At 52.0% G+C, this 19,132-nt stretch overlaps 1 protein-coding gene across 3 annotated transcripts in view; it reads left to right on the forward strand.

Moving 5' to 3' along the window:
- Positions 1 to 3,502: 3,502 nt before the first annotated feature.
- The window catches only part of LOC145358150 (tubulin beta-4B chain-like), a 98,242-nt gene continuing 82,612 nt past the window's right edge, over positions 3,503 to 19,132 (forward strand). Inside the window, exon 1 of one of the 3 annotated variants that reach the window (XM_080211856.1) lies at positions 3,503 to 3,590. Coding sequence is in view for 1 of the 3 variants with exons in the window: in XM_080211852.1 (XP_080067978.1) it covers positions 3,916 to 3,972 (57 nt within the window). In the remaining 2 variants the exon portion in view is untranslated. Of the gene's footprint in view, positions 3,591 to 3,868; positions 3,973 to 19,132 lie in introns of those variants that run through there. The other 2 variants (XM_080211852.1, XM_080211853.1) reach the window with 2 other exon arrangements.

The raw sequence follows: 19,132 nt of genomic DNA on the forward strand, positions 1-19,132 counted from the left end.
CAAAATCAAGAGGGGTCTGGACATAATAGATGGGGAGAAACTGGTTCCATTGGAGAATTAGTTTTGAGAACTGGAAAAAGCAGGTTTTAGGTGATTGCCAAAAGTGAAATGAAGAAAACCTTTTTATACAGCAAGTGATGGGATCCTGAATGCACTGCCTGAAAGTGCGATAGAGTCTGATTCAACCCTGGCTTTCAGAAGGATGAGGCCTTGCAGGGATGGGGAGTGGAACTAGTTATTCACGCAGAGAGCTGGCTTTGTCTTGATGGGCCAAAAGGTCTCCTTCACTGCTATGATTTTGTTCTAGTGGCTTTTGCTACCAGAACTGGTGGCTTTTGCTACCAAATAAACCTGTTGAACTTTAACCTGGTGTTGTGAAACTAGTAAATATGTTTACCCCAGTCCAACGCCGGTATCTCCACATCACGATTTTGTTTTTGCAGTGTGAGTTTCGAACTAGCTGTTCTGGCAGTGAGAGCATTCGTCTGGCTGAAGAGTCTAGAACTTGGGGATGTATTCTCAGGATAAGGGGTCAGCCGTTTAGGCGCGGAGAAATGTCTTCACTCAAAGTGCTGTGGAATTCTGTGAGAGGAAACTCAGCTGTTTAGTAAATTCAGAGCTGAGATTGATAGTTTTCAACACCTGAAGTCAAGAGAGATGGGAATTTCTTAATGAGGATGGGTAGGAGGGTTGTAGAGAACAGGCAGGACGGTGGAGTTGAAGGCGAGATGAGATTGGCAGAGCAGGCTTGAGGGGCTAAAATGCTTCCTCTTGCTCTTCATTTTTATATTCCAATGAAATAGGATGGAAAGGTGGAGTTGAGCTAGAAGATGAGCCAAGTTCTTAATAAATAGTGGAGCAGGCTTGAGGTGCTGAATGATCCTCTGCTTCTAATTCTTGTGTGAATTTACCAAAAAGGCAGGGAAAATATGGCGAAATATAGAAGGAGATAAAAGATGCAATAAGGGGAAACAGTGTGTATGAGAATAGATTAGTGGGTAACATAAGTTGGAACGTATAAGCAATAAAAGGGTAATCGAAGGATTAGGCACCAATAAGGAGAATTTTCCAGCCATTCATGCTCTGCCATTGCTACCGGTGAGGATGGAGAATCGCACTGGCGTGAACAGCAGGAGAATCTATTCTGTGCAAAGTCATGAAACCACGAGCTTCCTTTCAACATGTCAGCAAAACCAACAGTCCTCTCAGCAAGTTCAATTAAGTGATGCACGTCCTTCTCTATAGCTAACCTAAACCACTCCATATTGATGTACAATTTGTTTATTACTCCAGTAGCTGGGAAGTCTTAGTTTGAGTTAACCATCCATTCAACAGCTTTAGCTGACGCAGTGCGAATGGCTGTGGCACCACTAGGAATGGCACTTAGAAATTCAGTACGTGGGCAATGGTCGGACTCAGATGGCTACAGTCACAACTTGAGCTCAGCTTCACATCCCACTTGTGGATCAAGTTGCCACATCTTCCCTGCACCACCCTCAAACTGTTGAGAGTGTGGAAGGAGCATCTGTAAACCTCAGACTGTATCACTGCATGGAAAATTCAACTCAAAAGTACCTGAGTCATGACAAATAAAGTCAGGCACCAGGCACTGTGTGCACTCAGCAGAAAAAAGTCTTCATATTTCTGATTCGATTAAGGAAGTCAGGACTGTTTGCTTTCAATCCAGAGAGGTAAGGAAACAAAAACAGGAGAAGTGGTTACAAAGGTTGAGAACAAGTGGTCATCAGATTCTGCAGGAAGTACTGCAATTAGTTTCACATTAACCTGGAAATTCCAGGACTGTTGATAACTAATTTGACAATTTGTTTTCTGTAACATTAGCATTGGGACGTCCCTGGTAATGTAAAAGAATGTGGTATGATAATAATGTTTTTTCTCTTTTAATTCTCAGGTTTTAAGTCGGTCCGCCGTGTTGTTCAACAAGGGGCATACACGCGATGGGTCGTACTTGGGCTGCTCTTGAATGTTCGAGAGTGGCCTAGTGCTTCATGTTGTTAGTGTACGCTTAAACTGGACCAGATACTGGGCAACACGACAGCTCAGTGACTATCACTGATTGCTGTGCAGACACATGGATTTGGGCCGGTGTCTGTGGGAGTTTGCACATTCTCCCCGTGCTTGCGTGGGTTTTCTCCAGGTGCTCCGGTTTCCTCCCACACCCCAAAGATGTGCTCTTAGGCTGATTGGAAGTAATAAATTGTCCCTAAGTTAGTTTCCCTCAATGTGGATTGCCATAAAACGATAGATAAGGGTCATGGGTGGATGGGGGGACTGGTAATGTTAAAATGGGGGCACGGGCTCGTTGGGCCGAAGGGCCTGTTTCCCAGGCTCTTTTTGTTCTTTGTAACTTAGTTCTATAAAATGGCAGTGAAGAGATGTTTAGACAAAATGTGAACTCTGAATGTTGATGACGTTTCAGCAGGAAAAGGCGTTTAGACTCCACATCCTACAGTTCTCAATGATTAGACTGTAAGAAAGTGCAGCAAGAGACCTATCAGAACAGCAGTACTCATCATCATCATGCTTCCTATTGCACACAAATTTCTTCAGCAATGTTGGTGGATCAAAATTGTGAACAACATCATTCAATTATTTCACCAGAGTCTAAAATATCAAAGAGGTCTTTGCTTAGGCTGAGAATATTATTGCTACGAATTAACACCCCACTCTAGAGACCTGAGAGCAAGGTCAATATTTCAGATAAAACATGCGCGTGTTGTAATCAATCTGGGACAACGGTGAGCACCTGCAATCCGGCAATTTAGAGGTTCAGTTTGTCATTTGCCATTGCTCAGTTAGCAACACTTCATTTATGAGTCTGATCATTGGGTTCAAGTTCCTGTCCATCATCCAGAGTAATATCCTGTACAGTACTGAGGGAACGCCATTGTCAGAGCTGCTGTGTTTGAGGAGACATTACACCAAGGATATATCTGCTCTCATGGTGGGTGTCAAAGATCCCACGGGAATACTCAATGTATTCCTGGGTGTCCTGACCAACATTCATCCCTCAACCAACGCCCGAGTAGATCATCTGGTCAGCATTTTGACTCCTCCACAGTATGAGTTGTCACACCACATGTATGACATCCAAGCAGAAATTTACAACTAAATACAGGGAAGACTGAAGCCATTGTCTTCCCTTCCTGCCACACACACTATTTCCTACCACTGACTCCATCTCCCTCCCTGGCAACTGTGCGCCTGAAGTGCTGCACACACTGTGCATTATTTGGGCAGCGTGATTGTGTCTCAGGTGGTTCTGTAAAACAAAATAAGATGGATAAACATGAAGAAGATAAAATGCTTGATGCAGTTTAATGCAGACAGACTTTCGTGAACGTGAGGACACGCTTGTTATTTACATATTATGTAAAAGTTCTGATGTCCTAATCTTCATGCTCAACATATTCTCATTTTGTTAGTGAAGGTGGCCTCCTAATTGATGAGAAGCAGGAGAATTGTGTCAAGTGCCCAGCACTAGAGAGTTGCCATTAGACTTCCTGCACATCACCTCCTGACCAGCTCCCATGGCTGTAAATAAAGTGAAGCAATTGTGATTTTTGAAGGTATTTTGTTTTGAGAATTTGAACACTGGGGCAGTTAAGTTGCATTCTGAGATGGTGAGGACATTGTGAAATCACAGCAGTTATTGTGACTGACAGGAAAACATCTGTTACCAGGCAACAGCCGCTCAAAACCAATCAAGGCCGGCAGGGAACGCCCCCGCGCAGACTGACCAATGGGACGGCGCCCCCTTGATGGACAGGCAGGATTGCCCAATAGGGAAGAGGCGGCGATGACGTTGCGTTATATAAGGCGGGCAGCGGGCGCCGGCGGTTCAGTTGAGCGAGCAGTTATCCCGATTAGAGTAGCGTAGGCACAGCTTTCGGTATGCGAGAGATCGTGCATCTTCAGGCCGGCCAGTGTGGCAACCAGATCGGGGCCAAGGTCTGTACTGTTAGCCTCATGAGCATTAGGGGGTTGCAGGACATGTGGGGAGGAATGGGGAGCCCGGAAGCCACCCCCCCCCCCTCCCAGAGGCTGGGGTGGTGAGGGGTTGAAGCCTGCTCCGTGGAGGCCGCTCGCTGACCGTTGGGCAATGGCGGCGAGCGCCGCGTCCCAGCCGTTAGCCGCACGCGCTGCCGCAACACGCATGCGCCAGGCCAGCGCGGTAAGGGCGAGCTGTGGCGCATGGGCAGTAAGGATTAGTCAATGAAGACATGGTTGACATTCCCAGTTCCGCACATGCTGCGGCTGCGCTGAGCTGAAGCGTGTATACACTGGTGACAGAAGGAGCTGGGTTTAAAGCATGTTCTGCCAACTCGATCACAAGAAGGGTGCCCTGCTGAGGGAGTGCTGCACTGTCAGCATTAGAGCCCTACAGTGCAGGAAGAGGCCCTTCGGCCCATCGAGTCTGCACCGACCACAATCACATCCAGGCCCTACCCCCATATCCCTACATATTATACCCACTAATCCCTCTAACCTACACATCTCAGAACACCATGGGGCAATTTGAGCATCGCCAATCAACCAAACACGCACATCTTTGGACTCTGGGAGTACTGAGTGAATGCAGCATTTCTGTGCCAACAGTTCCACTATAAGAGGGTCAGGACTGAGAGAGTGCCACAGGGTCGGTACTGAGTGCTGCATGTCAGAGGGTCAGTACAGAGAGAGTGCCACGTTGTCAGAGGGTCAGTGCTGAGGGAGTGCCGCACTGTCAGAGGGTCAGTGCTGAGGGAGTGCCGCACTGTCAGAGGGTCAGTGCTGAGGGAGTGCCGCACTGTCAGAGGGTCAGTGCTGAGGGAGTGCCGCACTGTCAGAGGGTCAGTGCTGAGGGAGTGCCGCACTGTCAGAGGGTCAGTGCTGAGGGAGTGCCGCATTGTCAGAGGGTCAGTGCTGAGGGAGTGCCGCACTGTCAGAGGGTCAGTGCTGAGGGAGTGCCGCACTGTCAGAGGGTCAGTGCTGAGGGAGTGCCGCACTGTCAGACGGTCAGTACTGAGGGAGTGCCGCACTGTCAGAGGGTCACTACTGAGGGAGTGCTGCGCTGGCAGAAGCGAAGGAGTACTGCACTGTCAAAGGGTTAGTATTGAGGAAGTGCAGCATTTCACAGAGTCAGTACTGAAGGAACATTGTATTATCAGAGGGTCTGTACTGAGGGAGTGCTGCACTGCCTGTCTAAGGGCCAGTACTGAGGGAATACTGTCAAAAGGGTCAGTATTGAGGGAGTGCTGCACTGTCACAGGGTGTGTACTGAAGGAGTGCCACACTGTCACAGGGTCTCTACTGAGGGGGTGGCACACTGTCAGACGGCCTGTATGGAGGGAATGCTACACTATCAGAGGTTCTGTACTGAGGGAGTGCTGCACTGCCTGTCAAAAGATCAGTATTGAGGGAAAGCTGTATTGCCACAGGGTCTGTACTGAGGGAGTATTGCACTGTCAGAGGGTCTGTACTGAGGGAGTGCCGCACTGTCAGAGGGTCAGTAGTAAAGGAGTGCCGCACTGTCAAAGGGTTAGTATTGAGGAAATGCAGCATTTTCACAGAGTCAGTACTGAAGGAACATTGCATTATCAGAGGGTCTGTACTGAGGGAGTGCTGCACTGCCTGTCAAAGGGTCAGTACTGAGGGAGTACTGCACTGTCAGAAGGTCAGTACTGAAGGGGTGCTGCACTGTTATAGGGTGCAGTGCCAAAGGAGAGCTGCATTGTCACAGGGGCAGTGCCATGGGAGAGCTGCACTGTCAAGGTGCATTGCTAGAAGAGTCTGGACTGTAGGAGGGTGCAGGACCAAGTGTGTTTTGTGGTGTGTGGGTGTGCAGGGACGCTACAACGTTGGGGTGTGCGGGCCTGAGAGTGCTGTTGGAGGTTGCGGGGCTGAGGGGGCGTTGTGGTGTGAGAGGATGCAAGACTGAGAGGATGCTGCGGTGTGGGAGTGTGTAGGGCCATGGGAACACTGAAGTGTGGGGAGGTGCAGTGCCATGTGGTCACTGCAGTAGGGATGATAATGGGGCCGAGGGTATGTTAGAGGGTGCAGTGCTAGGGGAAGTTGCAATGCAGGAGTCGAGCAGGGCTGAAGGGACACCGTGGTGTGGGCGAATGTGGGGCCATGGGGACATTGCGGTGTGGACAGGTGTGGGCCCTGGGGACACAGCAGTGTGGACAGGTATTGTGGGCCACTGGGACAGTGCTGTGTCAGTGGCTGCAGGCCTGAGGGCATACTGCGCTATGGGATGGTGCAGGGCCATGGATTCACAATGGTGTTATGGCTGATGGGCCGAGAGGATTCTGTAGTGTGTGTGGCTTCAGGGCTGAGGTACATTGTGGTATGGGAGTGTCTGGTGCTCTGGAGCACTGTTGTGTGTGATCATTGGGACATTGGTGTGGGAGGGTGCTGGGCCGTGGGAATATTGTGGTGTGGGAGCGTGCAGAGCCAATGGGACACTACAGTGTGGGAGGGTGCAGGGCAGTGTGCACACTGCAGTGTGGGGCCGTGGGGATGTTGCGATGTACAAAGGTTCAGGGCTGAGGTATGTTGTGTCGGGGGAGTGGTTGGGGCTATGGGACACGGCCATATGCAGTCGTTGGGACATTGGTTTGGGAGATGCGAGGCAATATGCACACTGCAGTGTGCGAGCGTTCAAGGCTGAAGGTATGTTGTGATGTGCGAGGATTCATGGTCCAGGGCATGTTGCGGTATGGGACGGTCTGGAGCTGTGGGGCAGCTCCGGCTGTGTATGTTGGGACATCTGTGTGGGAGGTTGGGGTCATGGGAAATTGCGCTGTGGGAGGGTGTAGGGCTGAGGGAGCAGGCTTGCTGTCAGAGGGTGTGGGACCGTGGGAAAATTATGGTGTGGGTGTATGCATGGGCGCGGTGATGTTGCGATGTGGGACGTTGCAGAGCTGTTGGTTCACTGTGGCATCGGGGTGGGGGTGTGGGGTGCTGAGCTGAAGGGACATTGTGGTGTCGAAACGTGTGGAGCCATGTGGACACGAGGGTGTGGGAGTTTGCAGTGCCATGGGACTTTTCTTTAGGGAGGGTGCAGGGCCTTGGGGATGTTGTGGTGTGGGAGGGTGCGGAGCCGCAGGTAGTCTGTGGTGTTGGTGATAATGGAGCCGGGGGTGGTGTCGGCGGTTGCAGCGCAAAGGGGACATTGAAGTGTGGGAGGTGTGCAGGGCTGAATGGACACTCCTGTGTTGGAGGTTTGAGGACCACGGAGTCTTTGTGTTGTGGGAAGGTGCAGCGCTGAGGGGATGTTGTGGTTTCAGAACATGAAGTGCCATGGGGAAAACTGTGGTTTGGGAGGGTGCAGGCCCTGGGGGTGCTGTAGTGTGGGAGGGTGCAGGCTGTGGGGATACAGCTGTGTGGGACAGTGCAGGGCCGAGAGGATGTTGTGGTGTGGGAGGTTGTAGGGCTGTGGGAACATTGCAGTGTGGGAGGATTCAGGGTAGACAGGATGTTGTGGTATGGGAGTGTCTGGGACTGTGGGGCAATGCTGTGTGGGAGCGTAAGCGGCCACCGGGATATGGGAGTGGGAGGGTGCAGGGCAGAGGGGATGTTGCAGTGTGAGAGTTGTGTGGGGCTAAGGATGCTGTGGGAGGAGCGTGTGTAGCCATAGGGACAATGCAGTGTAGCAGGTTGCGTGGCTGTGAGTTCATTACAGTGTTTGGAGTTGCTGAGCCAAGGGCACACCGGTGTGTGAGTGTGTAGGGCCGAGAGGGCACTGCAGTGTGTGTGCATGTATGTGTGTGCAGTCGTGGGTCGTGCTGTGGGAACACTGTGGTGTGGGTGGGTAAAGTCTGAGAGATCATTGCAGTGTTGGGACATGTGGATATTAAAGTTTGGAAGATGTAGGACCAAGGGTGAGGTCGGAGGGTACGGGACTGTGGGGACAGTACAGTGTAGGCGGGTGCAGGTCTGAGGGGATGTTGCAGTGTGAGTGTTGTGCGGGGCTGTGGGAGGATGTAGGGCCATGAGGACACTATGGCATTGGGAGGTGTGGGTCACTGCAGTGCGGGAGGGAACAGGCCATGAGGACACACCTCCGTGCTGTTTAGACAGTGCGGTGTGAGTGGTTATGAGATGGAAGGTATTGTCAGAGAGTCTGTAGCCAAGGGAACACTGCAGTGTGTGGCAGGGTGCAGGACCGAGGGGAAACTGTAGTGTGGGAGGGTGCAGGATTGAGGGAAAGCTGCAGTGTGGGAGGGTGCAGGACTGAGGGGATACTGTGGTGTGAGGGGGTGCCGGGTTGGAGGGAACACTGTGGTGTGAGAGGTGCAGCGTAGTGGGGACGTTGCAGTGTGGGAGGGTGCGAGGCAGAGGAGATACTGTGGTGTGGAAGGGGGCAACGTTGAGGGGACAGTGTGGTGTGTGGGAAGGTGCGGAGCCGAGGGAACATTGTGGTGTGGTTGGCTAATGTACCAAGGGTGCTGTTGGAGGGTTGAGGGTCGTGGGGACGTTGTGGTGTAGGAGGGTGTGGGGATGTTGCATAATGGGAGATTGCGGGACTGATGGTGATGTTGGAGGGTGCCGTGTTGTGATGACATTGTGGTATGGGAGGATGTACGGTTGTGGGGACGCTGCAGTCTGCAAAGGGGCAGGGCTGTGGGATGCTGTGGTGTGGGAGGGTGTGGGATCGATGGTGCTGTTGGAGGGTGCAGCGTTGTGAAGATGTTGCGGTTCGGGAGGGGGCAGGCCTGTTTGGACAGTGCATTGTGGGAGGGTGCATGGTCGAGGGTGCTGACAGAGGGTGTGGGATTGATGGTGCTGTTGGGGAGTGCAGTGTTGTGTGGACATTGCAGTTTGGGAGAGTGTGATGCTGTTTGGACAGTGCATTGTGGGAGGGTGCGTGGTCGAGGGTGTTGATGGAGGGTGCAGTGCAGCAGGGCAGTGCTTTGTGGAAGGGTGCAGGATTGATGGTGCTGTTGGAGGGTGCAGTGTGGTGAGGATGTTGCAGTTTGGGAGGGTGCGGGGCTGTTTGGGGAAATGCATTGTGGGAGGGTGCAAGATTGAGGGCGTTGTGGAAGGGTGCAGTGCCATGGGAACATTGCAGTGTGTGAGGGTCTGGGGGCATGTGGATGTTGTGGGGTGAATGGGTATAGGGCGGAGGGTATTCGGCCTAAGGGACATTGCTGTGGGGGAGGATGTGGGGCTGTGTGGAAAATGCGGTGCAGGCCCCTGGGGACATTGCAGTATGGGAAATGTGCAGGGCTGAGGGAACACTGCAGAGGCAGGGGGTGTAAGATCAAGGGAACACTGCATTGTGAGAGAGTTGTGGGACCATGGGGGTGTTGTGGTGAAGGGGGGTGGAGAGCATTGTGGGCCATGGGAACAGTACATTGTGGGAGGGTGCATTGCCGTGGTAACACGGTGGTGCGGGAGGGTGTGGTGTGTTCACGGAGGCATTGCATTGTGAGATGCGTGCGTGTAGGGCTGTGGGGCCATTTGCAGAGCAGGGCCGTGTTGGGGGCTGTGGGGACATTGCAACGTGAGGGGGAGGGAGCGGCGTGAGTGGTGTGAAGGGCTGTGGGCCTGTGTGGACACTATGCAGTGGGAGGGTGTGAGGGGGCTGATGGAGGGTGCAGTGCCATGGAGAAAGTGCGTTGTTGGAGGGTGTGGGGTCGAGGGTGCTGCTAGAGGGTGCAGTGCTGTGGCGACTTTGCAGTACGACAGCTGTGCAGGACTATAGGACACTATTATATGGGAGAGTGCAGGGCTGAGGTCACACTGTGGTGTCAGAGGGTGCCAGGCATTGGTGACGTTGCGGTGTGAGGTAGTGGTGCGGAGCCGTGGAGATATTACGGTGAGGGAGGGTGTGGGGCAAAGGGAAACTGCAGTGTGGAAGGGTGCAGTGCCGAGGGGACACTGCAGTGAGAGGGTGGAGGGCAATGGGAATACTGTGGTGTGGGTGCGTTCAGGGCCAAGGGTACATTGCAGTGTGGGTGAATGCGGAGTTGTGGAGACACTGTGGTGTGGAAGGGTGCAGGATTGATGGCGCTGCTGGAGAGTGCAGTGTTGTGAGAATGTTGCGATGTGGGAGGGTGTGGGGTTGTGGGGACACTGTGGTGTGGGACAGTGCAGAGTCATAGGGACACTTTGTGGGTGGTAATGGAGCCAAGGGCGCGGGGCTGTGGGAACACTGCGGTGAGGCTGGATGAGGGGTGGGGGGGACGTTGTACTGTGGGAGGGTGCAGGACTGAGGAACACTGTTGTTGGAAGATGCAGGGCACTGGGGATACTGTGATGTGGGTGGCTAATGGGCCAAGGGTGCTATTGGAAAGTTAAGGGTCATGGGGATGTTGTGTTGTGGAGGGTGTGGACTGATGGTGCTATTTATTGGAGGGTGTGTGTTGTGAGGATGTTGCGGACTGGGAGGATGCAGGGCTTTGGGGACACTGCGATCTGGTGGGAGGATGCAGGACTGCAGGATCGTTGGAGTGTGGGATTTTTTATTTGATTTATTATTGTCGCATGTATTAGCATGCAGTGAAAAGTATGTTTTTTGCATGGTATAAAGGCAAAGCATATTGTTCATAGAGAAGGAAATGAGTGCAGAATGTAGTGTTATAGTCATAGCTAGGGTGTAGAGATAGATCAACTTAGTGCAAGGTAAGTCCATTCAAAAGTCTGACAGCAGCAGGGAAGAAGCTGTTCTTGAGTCGGTTGGTACGTGACCTCAGACTTTTGTATCTTTTTCCTGATGGAAGAAGATGGAAGAGAGCATGTCCAGAGTGCGTGGAGTTCTTACTTATGCTGGCTGCTTTTCTGAGGCAGTGGGAAGTGTAGACAGAGTCAATAGATGGAAGGCTGGTTTGCGTGCAGGATTGGGCTACATTCACAACATTTTGTCATTTCTTGCGGTCTTGGGCAGAGCAGGAGCCATACCACGCTGTGATACAACTAGAAAGAATGCTTTCTATGGTGCATCTGTAAAAGTTGGTGAGAATCATAGCTGACGTGCTAAATTTCCTTAGTCTTCTGAGAAAGTAGAACGTTGGTGGGCTTTCTTAACTATAGTGTCTGCATGGGAGGGCCAGGACAGGTTGTTAGTGATTTGAACACCTAAAAACTTCTTGATTCTTGACTCTTTCTACTTCGCCCCCATTGATGTAGAGAGGGGCATGTTATCCCTGGTGTTTATTTGCATTATCTGTATTTTCTCTGTGTTGATGATAAGGCCAATTTTGGCTATTTGCGTCAAGTAACAGGTTTTATCTGCATATGTATGTGATTGTGTGATGATAAAGCCTGCAAAATCTAAATCTTCCAGCTGTTCTCTGAGGGTCCATGGTATGCCATATCTTTTGTCTCAAAATCTAATTAATCGCAAACAAAAATAGGAATGGTGACATTGATCAACCATGTCTTACACCAGTTTGTACATTGAATTTATCAGAGAAGACTCCTCCATGCAAGACTTGACTGCTCATTGCATCATAGGTACTCTTCATGAAAGAAATTGTTTTCACTGGAATGTCATTGCTTGCCGTCAACTTCCACAGTGTTGTTGTCAATGCTGTCAAATGACTTCTCGTTGTCTACACAGTAAATGTAGATTGATGAATTCCATTCCGATGATGGTTCGATTATAAACTGTCGGGCTGCTATCTAATCCAAACAAAACATGTTCCAGGATGAAATTCTTCCTGATTGTCCTTGAAAATATCTTCTATTGCTTCTTTCATTCTACCTAGTATGATGCGGTTTGGTATTTACCCTGGCACAGAGACCAACATTATCCCATGATAGTTTTTACAAAGACTGTGGTTGCCCTTCCTCGGAAGCTTCACCATGTAACCTTCCTTCCAATCTGACGGTATCCTTTGCTCTTCCCACACGCTTAAGCGATCTATATTCTTTTGTCACTCTGTTCTGTCCCCTTCAAAACTTATTTTCCTACTTTTCTGTATCATCTACAAATTTAGTAACCTTATCTCTGACTCTTTTATCCAAATCTTTATGTAAATTATAAAGAGTTGATAATTCAACAAGGGGCAACATGGTAGCACAGTGGTTCAAGTCCCAGCTTGGATCACTGTCTATATGGAGTTTGCACGTTCTCCGCACATCTGTGTGGGTTTCCTCCGGGTGCTCTGGTTTCCTTCCACAGTCCAAAGATGTGGGGTTTAGGTAGATTGGCCATGATAAATGTGTGTGGTTAATGGGATAGGGCACGGGCAAGATTCTCTTTCAGAGAGTCAATGTAGACTCAATGGACTGAATGGCCTCTTTCTGCATTGAAGGAGTTCGATGGGACAGTGTGTTTACCCCTGTGGCTGATTTTGTGTGTAGTTAACAGTGAGGGGATGTAGGGGGGAGGGAATTCCGTGGAGGGACAGGTTGTCTGAACTGAGAATGCCTTATGGGCAGTTGGGAATGAACGTACGTTTGGAATTAATTGTAGTTCTGTCATGGCAGCTGGTTTCATACCGAATAGTCTAGTTTGAGCCGCTCTGTCCCATGTGTGCCACGGGATATCTTCGTGTCTGTGCATTTTCCTCGTGTCTGCTTGAGTTTCCTCTGGGTGCTCAGGTTTCCTCCCACAATCAGAAAGACGTGCTGATTGAATGAATGTATTGGCCATGCTAAATTCTCCCTCGGTGTACACAAGTGCCAGAGTGTGACGACGAGATTTTCACAGTAACTTCATTGCAGTGTTAATGTAAGCCTAATTGTGACACTAAATAAACTTTAAGATAAAACTGATATCTGGAGCGTCACATTGTCGGTGGATCTGTACTAAGGGAGCGCTACACTGTTGGATCAGTACTGAGGGAACGTTGCACTGTCGGTGGGGTCAGCGCCGAGAGAGCGCCGCAGTGTTGGTGGGGTCGGCGCTGAGAGAGCGCTGCACTGTCGGTGGGGTCGGCGCTGAGAGAGCGCCGCACTGTCGGTGGGGTCGGCGCCGGGAGAGCGCCGCACTGTCGGTGGGGTCGGCGCCGGGAGAGCGCCGCACTGTCGGTGGGGTCGGCGCCGGGAGAGCGCCGCACTGTCGGTGGGGTCGGCGCCGGGAGAGCGCCGCACTGTCGGTGGGGTCGGCGCCGGGAGAGCGCCGCACTGTCGGTGGGGTCGGCGCCGGGAGAGCGCCGCACTGTCGGTGGGGTCGGCGCCGGGAGAGCGCCGCACTGTCGGTGGGGGTCGGCGCCGGGAGAGCGCCGCACTGTCGGTGGGGTCGGCGCCGGGAGAGCGCCGCACTGTCGGTGGGGTCGGCGCCGGGAGAGCGCCGCACTGTCGGTGGGGTCGGCGCCGGGAGAGCGCCGCACTGTCGGTGGGGTCGGCGCCGGGAGAGCGCCGCACTGTCGGTGGGGTCGGCGCCGGGAGAGCGCCGCACTGTCGGTGGGGTCGGCGCCGGGAGAGCGCCGCACTGTCGGTGGGGTCGGCGCCGGGAGAGCGCCGCACTGTCGGTGGGGTCGGCGCCGGGAGAGCGCCGCACTGTCGGTGGGGTCGGCGCCGGGAGAGCGCCGCACTGTCGGTGGGGTCGGCGCCGGGAGAGCGCCGCACTGTCGGTGGGGTCGGCGCCGGGAGAGCGCCGCACTGTCGGTGGGGTCGGCGCCGGGAGAGCGCCGCACTGTCGGTGGGGTCGGCGCCGGGAGAGCGCCGCACTGTCGGTGGGGTCGGCGCCGGGAGAGCGCCGCACTGTCGGTGGGGTCGGCGCCGGGAGAGCGCCGCACTGTCGGTGGGGTCGGCGCCGGGAGAGCGCCGCACTGTCGGTGGGGCCGGCGCCGGGAGAGCGCCGCACTGTCGGTGGTTCTGCATGAATAAGAATTCTCACAACACCAGGTTAGAGTCCAATCAGTTCATTTGATAGTAATCCCACAACCTTTCGGAAACTCTGTTCCTTCATCAGGTGTGTGGAAGGTTCTGATCAGAGAAGGGCATATAGAGGCACACACATGTGCTATTCAAGTCTTAAAGATGCAGACAGTGTGAGTGCAGAGAGCATTTGGCGTAAGTTAAAGAGATGTATATTGTCTCCAGACAGGACAGTAAGTGAGATGTTGCAATTTCAGGCAAGTCATGGGGGTCACAAATAATGTGACATCTCCACTCACATCTTCTGCATCTTTAAGACTTGAATAGCACATTCTAATCAGTATTCTGTAAACTGTGTGTGCCTCTATGTGCCCTTCTCTGATCAGAACCTTCCACACACCTGACGGTGTTTCCGAAAGCTTGTGGGTTTATTATCAAATAAACTGGTTGGACTTCAACCTGGTGTTGTGAGACTTTTTACTGTGTTTACCCCAGTCCAATGCTAGCATCTCACATCATGTTCTGCATGAGACCATGAGGGGTAGTGCTTGACTGCTGGAAGGTCAGTACTGTTGGGGTTTGCTTTTATTGATTTGTGGGTCAGAGGTATCACTGACTGGCCAGCATTTATTGCCCATTCCTAGTTGCCCTTGAAACCAAGCGTCTTGCTAAGCCATTTTAGAACTTTTAAATTCTATCAAGATAGGCAAGTCGCCGGGACCGGATGGGATGTACCCCAGGTTACTGTGGGAGGTGAGAGAAGTGATTGCAGAGCCCCTGGCGATGATCTTTGCGTCGTCGATGGAGACGGGAGAGGTTCCGGAGGATTGGAGGATTGCAGATGTGGGTCCTATTTTCAAGAAAGGGAACAGGGATAGCCCAGGAAATTACCGACTGGTGAGTCTGACCTCAGTGGTTGGTAAGTTGATGGAGAGGCTTCAGAGGGACAAGATTTATGAGCATTTAGAGAAGTTTAGAATGATAGAAATAGTCAACATGGTTTTGTCAAGGGCAGATCGTGCCTTACGAGCCTAGTTGAGTTCTTTGAGAATGTGACTGAGCACATTGACGAAGGAAGAGCGGTGGACGTGGTTTACATGGACTTCAGCAAGGCGTTTGATAAGGTCCCCCATGTAAGACTTCTTGAGAAGGTGAGAGGGCATGGGATCCAGGGGGCTTTGGCCTTGTGGATCCAGAACTGGCTTTCCTGCAGAAGGCAGAGAGTGGTTGTGGATGGGTCTTTTTCTGCATGGAGGTCGGTCACCAGTGGAGTGCCCCAGGGATCTGTTCTAGGACCCTTGCTGTTTGTCATTTTCATAAATGACCTGGATGAGGAAGTGGAGGGATGGGTTAGCAAGTTCGCAGATGATACGAAGGTTGGTGGTGTTGTGGATGGTCTGGAGGGATGTCAGAAGTTGCAGCGGGACATAGATAGGATGCAAGACTGGGCGGAGAAGTGGCAGATGGACTTCAACGCAGATAAATGTGTAGTAGTCCATTTTGGCAGGACCAATGGGATGAAGGAAATACATTATCAAGGGTAGGAGTCTTAGCTGTGTTGAAGAGCAGAGGGATCTTGGGGTCCGGGTCCATAGGACTCTTAAATCGGCCTCGCAGGTGGAGGATGTGGTCAAGAAGGCGTATGGTGTACTGGCCTTCATTAATCGAGGGATTGAGTTGAGGAGTCGGGAGGTAATGCTGCAACTTTATAGGACCTTTGTCAGACCCCAATTGGAGTACTGTGTGCAGTTTTGGTCACCTCACTATAGGAAGGACGTGGAAGCTATTGAGAGGGTGCAGAGGAGATTTACAAGGATGTTGCCTGGATTGGGAGGCATGCCTTATGAAGATAGGTTGAGGGAGCTAGGTCTCTTCTCCCTGGAGAGACGAAGGTTGAGAGGCGACCTGATAGAGGTTTATATGATGTTGAGAGGAATAGATAGGGTGGATTCTCGGAGGCTATTTCCCAGGGCTGAAATGGTCGCTACGAGAGGACACAGATTTAAGATGCAGGGAAGCAAGTACAGAGGAGATGTTAGGGGTAAGTTTTTCACTCAGAGGGTGGTGAGTGAATGGAATCGGCTGCTGTTGGTGGTGGTGGAGGCGAACTCGCTGGGGTCTTTTAAAAGACTTCTGGATGAGTATATGGGATCTAATGGGATTGGGGGTTATAGATAGGTCTGTGGCTTAGTAGGTATACAAGTGATCGGTGCAACTAGTGGGCCGAAGGGCCTGTTTGTGCTGTAGTGTTCTATGTTCGATGTTCTATTTCAGTGGGCAGTTGGGAGTCAATCACATTGCTGAGGCTCTGGAGTCATATATAGGCGAGACAAAGTAAGGATGACAGATTTCCTTCCCTAGAGGACATTAGTGAACCAGATGGGTTTTTCTGACAATCAACAATGGTTTTAAGGTCATCAGTAGATTCTTCATTCCAGATTTTTTTTATATATAGAATTCAAAATCCACCATCTGCTGTGGTGGGATTTGGACTCGGGTCCGCAGCTGAGTTTCTAGATTAATAGTTTGGTGATGATACCACTAGGCCATTGTCTCCCTTGGCTGTACAGTCAGTGGGTTAGTACTGATTGAGCAGGGCCTCACTGCAGGAGAGTCAGACTGAGAAGCTGACGAAGGGTCGGTGCCGAGGGAGTGCCGCACTGTTGGACGGTCGGTGCCGAGGGAGTGCCGCACTGTCGGACGGTTGGTGCCGAGGGAGCGACAGACGGTCGGTGCCGAGGGAGTGCCGCACTGTCGGATGGTCGGTGCCGAGGGAGGGTCGGACGGTCGGTGCCGAGGGAGCGCCGCACGGGCGGACGGTCGGTGCCAATGGGAGCGTCGGACGGCCGGTGCCAATGGGAGCGCCGGACGGCCGGTGCCGGGGGAGCGCCGGACGGCCGGTGCCGGGGGAGCGCCGGACGGCCGGTGCCGGGGGAGCGCCGGACGGCCGGTGCCGGGGGAGCGCCGGACGGCCGGTGCCGGGGGAGCGCCGCACTGTTGAAGGCTCAGTCCTGATGGAATGCTGCTGAATTGGTGGCATTGAGGACAGGATTCATTACCAGTAGATTAGTGCAGAGAATGCACCTCAATGCTGCACTGTCAGTGGGTTAACATTGGAAGAGTGCTGCAGTCGGATGGTAAGTATTTAGGCGGGTCAGTGCTGGCTCGGGGAGCGCCGCACTGATGGCGGGTCAGTGCTGGCTGGGGGAGCGCCGCGCTGACAGCGGGTCAGTGCTGGCTGGGGGAGTGCTGCACAATTGGTATTGCACAGACGTTAGGTCAGTATTGAAGAAGTCCCTCACAGCTGGAGGGTCTTTACTGAGGGAGAATGTTGTAATCAGTGGGGCAATATTGAGGGAGCACCACACACTCAGTGGATCAATGTTGAGGGAGTATCTTGATGTCCATGGGTCAGAACTAAGGATGCACCTTATTGCTGCAGGGACAGTACTGTGCCAGTGCCACAGTCAGAGAGTCATTATTAAGGGTATCAGTGAGGGCAGTACTGAGGGAGCACTACACATTTGGTCAGTGAGTTCTGAGGAGCATCACATAGTCTGTGAGTCTCTCCTGAGACATTGCCTCAGCTAGAGGGATTATACTGAGGGCTCGCTGCAGAGTCAGTAGGACAGTATTAAGGAAGTGCCTCACAGCCAGAGGGTCAGTACTGTGGGAGCGCCTCAGTGTCATAGGGTCCTTACTGAGAGAGCTGTGTGGATCAGTCAGAATTGGGGGAGAATTCAGAGTTGGTCGGACAGTATTGAGTGAGTGCCTAACTGTTGGCGAGTCAATATTGAGGGACTGCTTCAGTGTTGCAGTATCAGTACTGAGGAAGTCTTGCACTGTCAGTGACTCAGTATTGAAGGAGTGATGAACAGTGGTTGGTCATTATTGATGAAGCAGTGCACGGTCGGGTCAGCATTGAGGAAGCGCCTCACTGCAGGAGGTTCAGTATTGAGGGAGCGCTTGATTGTCTGAGAGCCAATGGGTCATCATTGAGGAAGCAGCACACAGTTGAAAGAACAGTAGTGAGGGAGTACCTCACTGCCCGAGGATTAGTAATGATGGAGTGCCTTGCTGCTGGAGGGTGAGTACTGAGGGAATTCCACATTTCCGACAGGGTCAGTAATGAGGCAGTGCTTCATATTGGTGCTTCTGCATTGAGTGAGTGCCTCACAGCCAGGGGTCAGTCAAGAGGGAGTTTTGTACTGTTGGAGAGCCATACTGAAAGAATGCTGCATTGTTGGAAGGTCAGTACTGAAAGAGTGCATCACTGTCAGTAAGATAGTACTGTGTGTGCTGCACTGTTGCAGTGTCAGTATGAAAGTGCTGTACTATCAGAGGATCAGTACTGAGGATGTGCTGCATTGTCAGAGGGCCTGTACTGAGGGAGTGCTGCATTATCAAATGGTCAGTATAGAGGGAATGCCCCATTGCCTAAGGATCAGTACTTGGGGAGCACCTTGCTGTCGGTGGGTCAGTGCGGAGGGAGTGCCTTGCTGCTGCTGGATCAGTGCAAAGGGAACTGTTCGCTTCTGGACGGTCAGTACTGAGGGATTTTCTCACTTGCGCAGAGACAGTGTTGAGAGATTGCATCAGTGTTGGTGTGTCAATATTGGAAGGAGCACCACATAGTCGGTGGATTAATATTGAGGGAGCGCCGCACAGTTAGTGGGTCGATATTGAGAGAGTGGCTCACAGTCGAAGCATCAGTAAAGATTGGGTGCCCAACTCCCTGAGGATCACTACTGAGAGAGAGCCCCACTTATGGAGCATCAGTACTGAGGAAGTTCCTCACTGCTAGAGGATCAGTACTGAGGAAGTTCCTCACTGCTAGAGGATCAGTACTGAGGAAGTTCCTCACTGCTAGAGGATCAGTACTGAGGAAGTTCCTCACTGCTAGAGGATCAGTACTGAGGAAGTTCCTCACTGCTAGAGGATCAGTACTGAGGAAGTTCCTCACTGCTAGAGGATCAGTACTGAGGAAGTTCCTCACTGCTAGAGGATCAGTACTGAGGAAGTTCCTCACTGCTAGAGGATCAGTACTGAGGAAGTTCCTCACTGCTAGAGGATCAGTACTGAGGAAGTTCCTCACTGCTAGAGGATCAGTACTGAGGAAGTTCCTCACTGCTAGAGGATCAGTACTGAGGAAGTTCCTCACTGCTAGAGGATCAGTACTGAGGAAGTTCCTCACTGCTAGAGGATCAGTACTGAGGAAGTTCCTCACTGCTAGAGGATCAGTACTGAGGAAGTTCCTCACTGCTAGAGGATCAGTACTGAGGAAGTTCCTCACTGCTAGAGGATCAGTACTGAGGAAGTTCCTCACTGCTAGAGGATCAGTACTGAGGAAGTT

This window comes from Carcharhinus amblyrhynchos, chromosome 25, assembly GCF_965287045.1.
Source record: "Carcharhinus amblyrhynchos chromosome 25, sCarAmb.v2.hapA, whole genome shotgun sequence".
Classification (NCBI taxonomy): domain Eukaryota; kingdom Metazoa; phylum Chordata; class Chondrichthyes; order Carcharhiniformes; family Carcharhinidae; genus Carcharhinus; species Carcharhinus amblyrhynchos.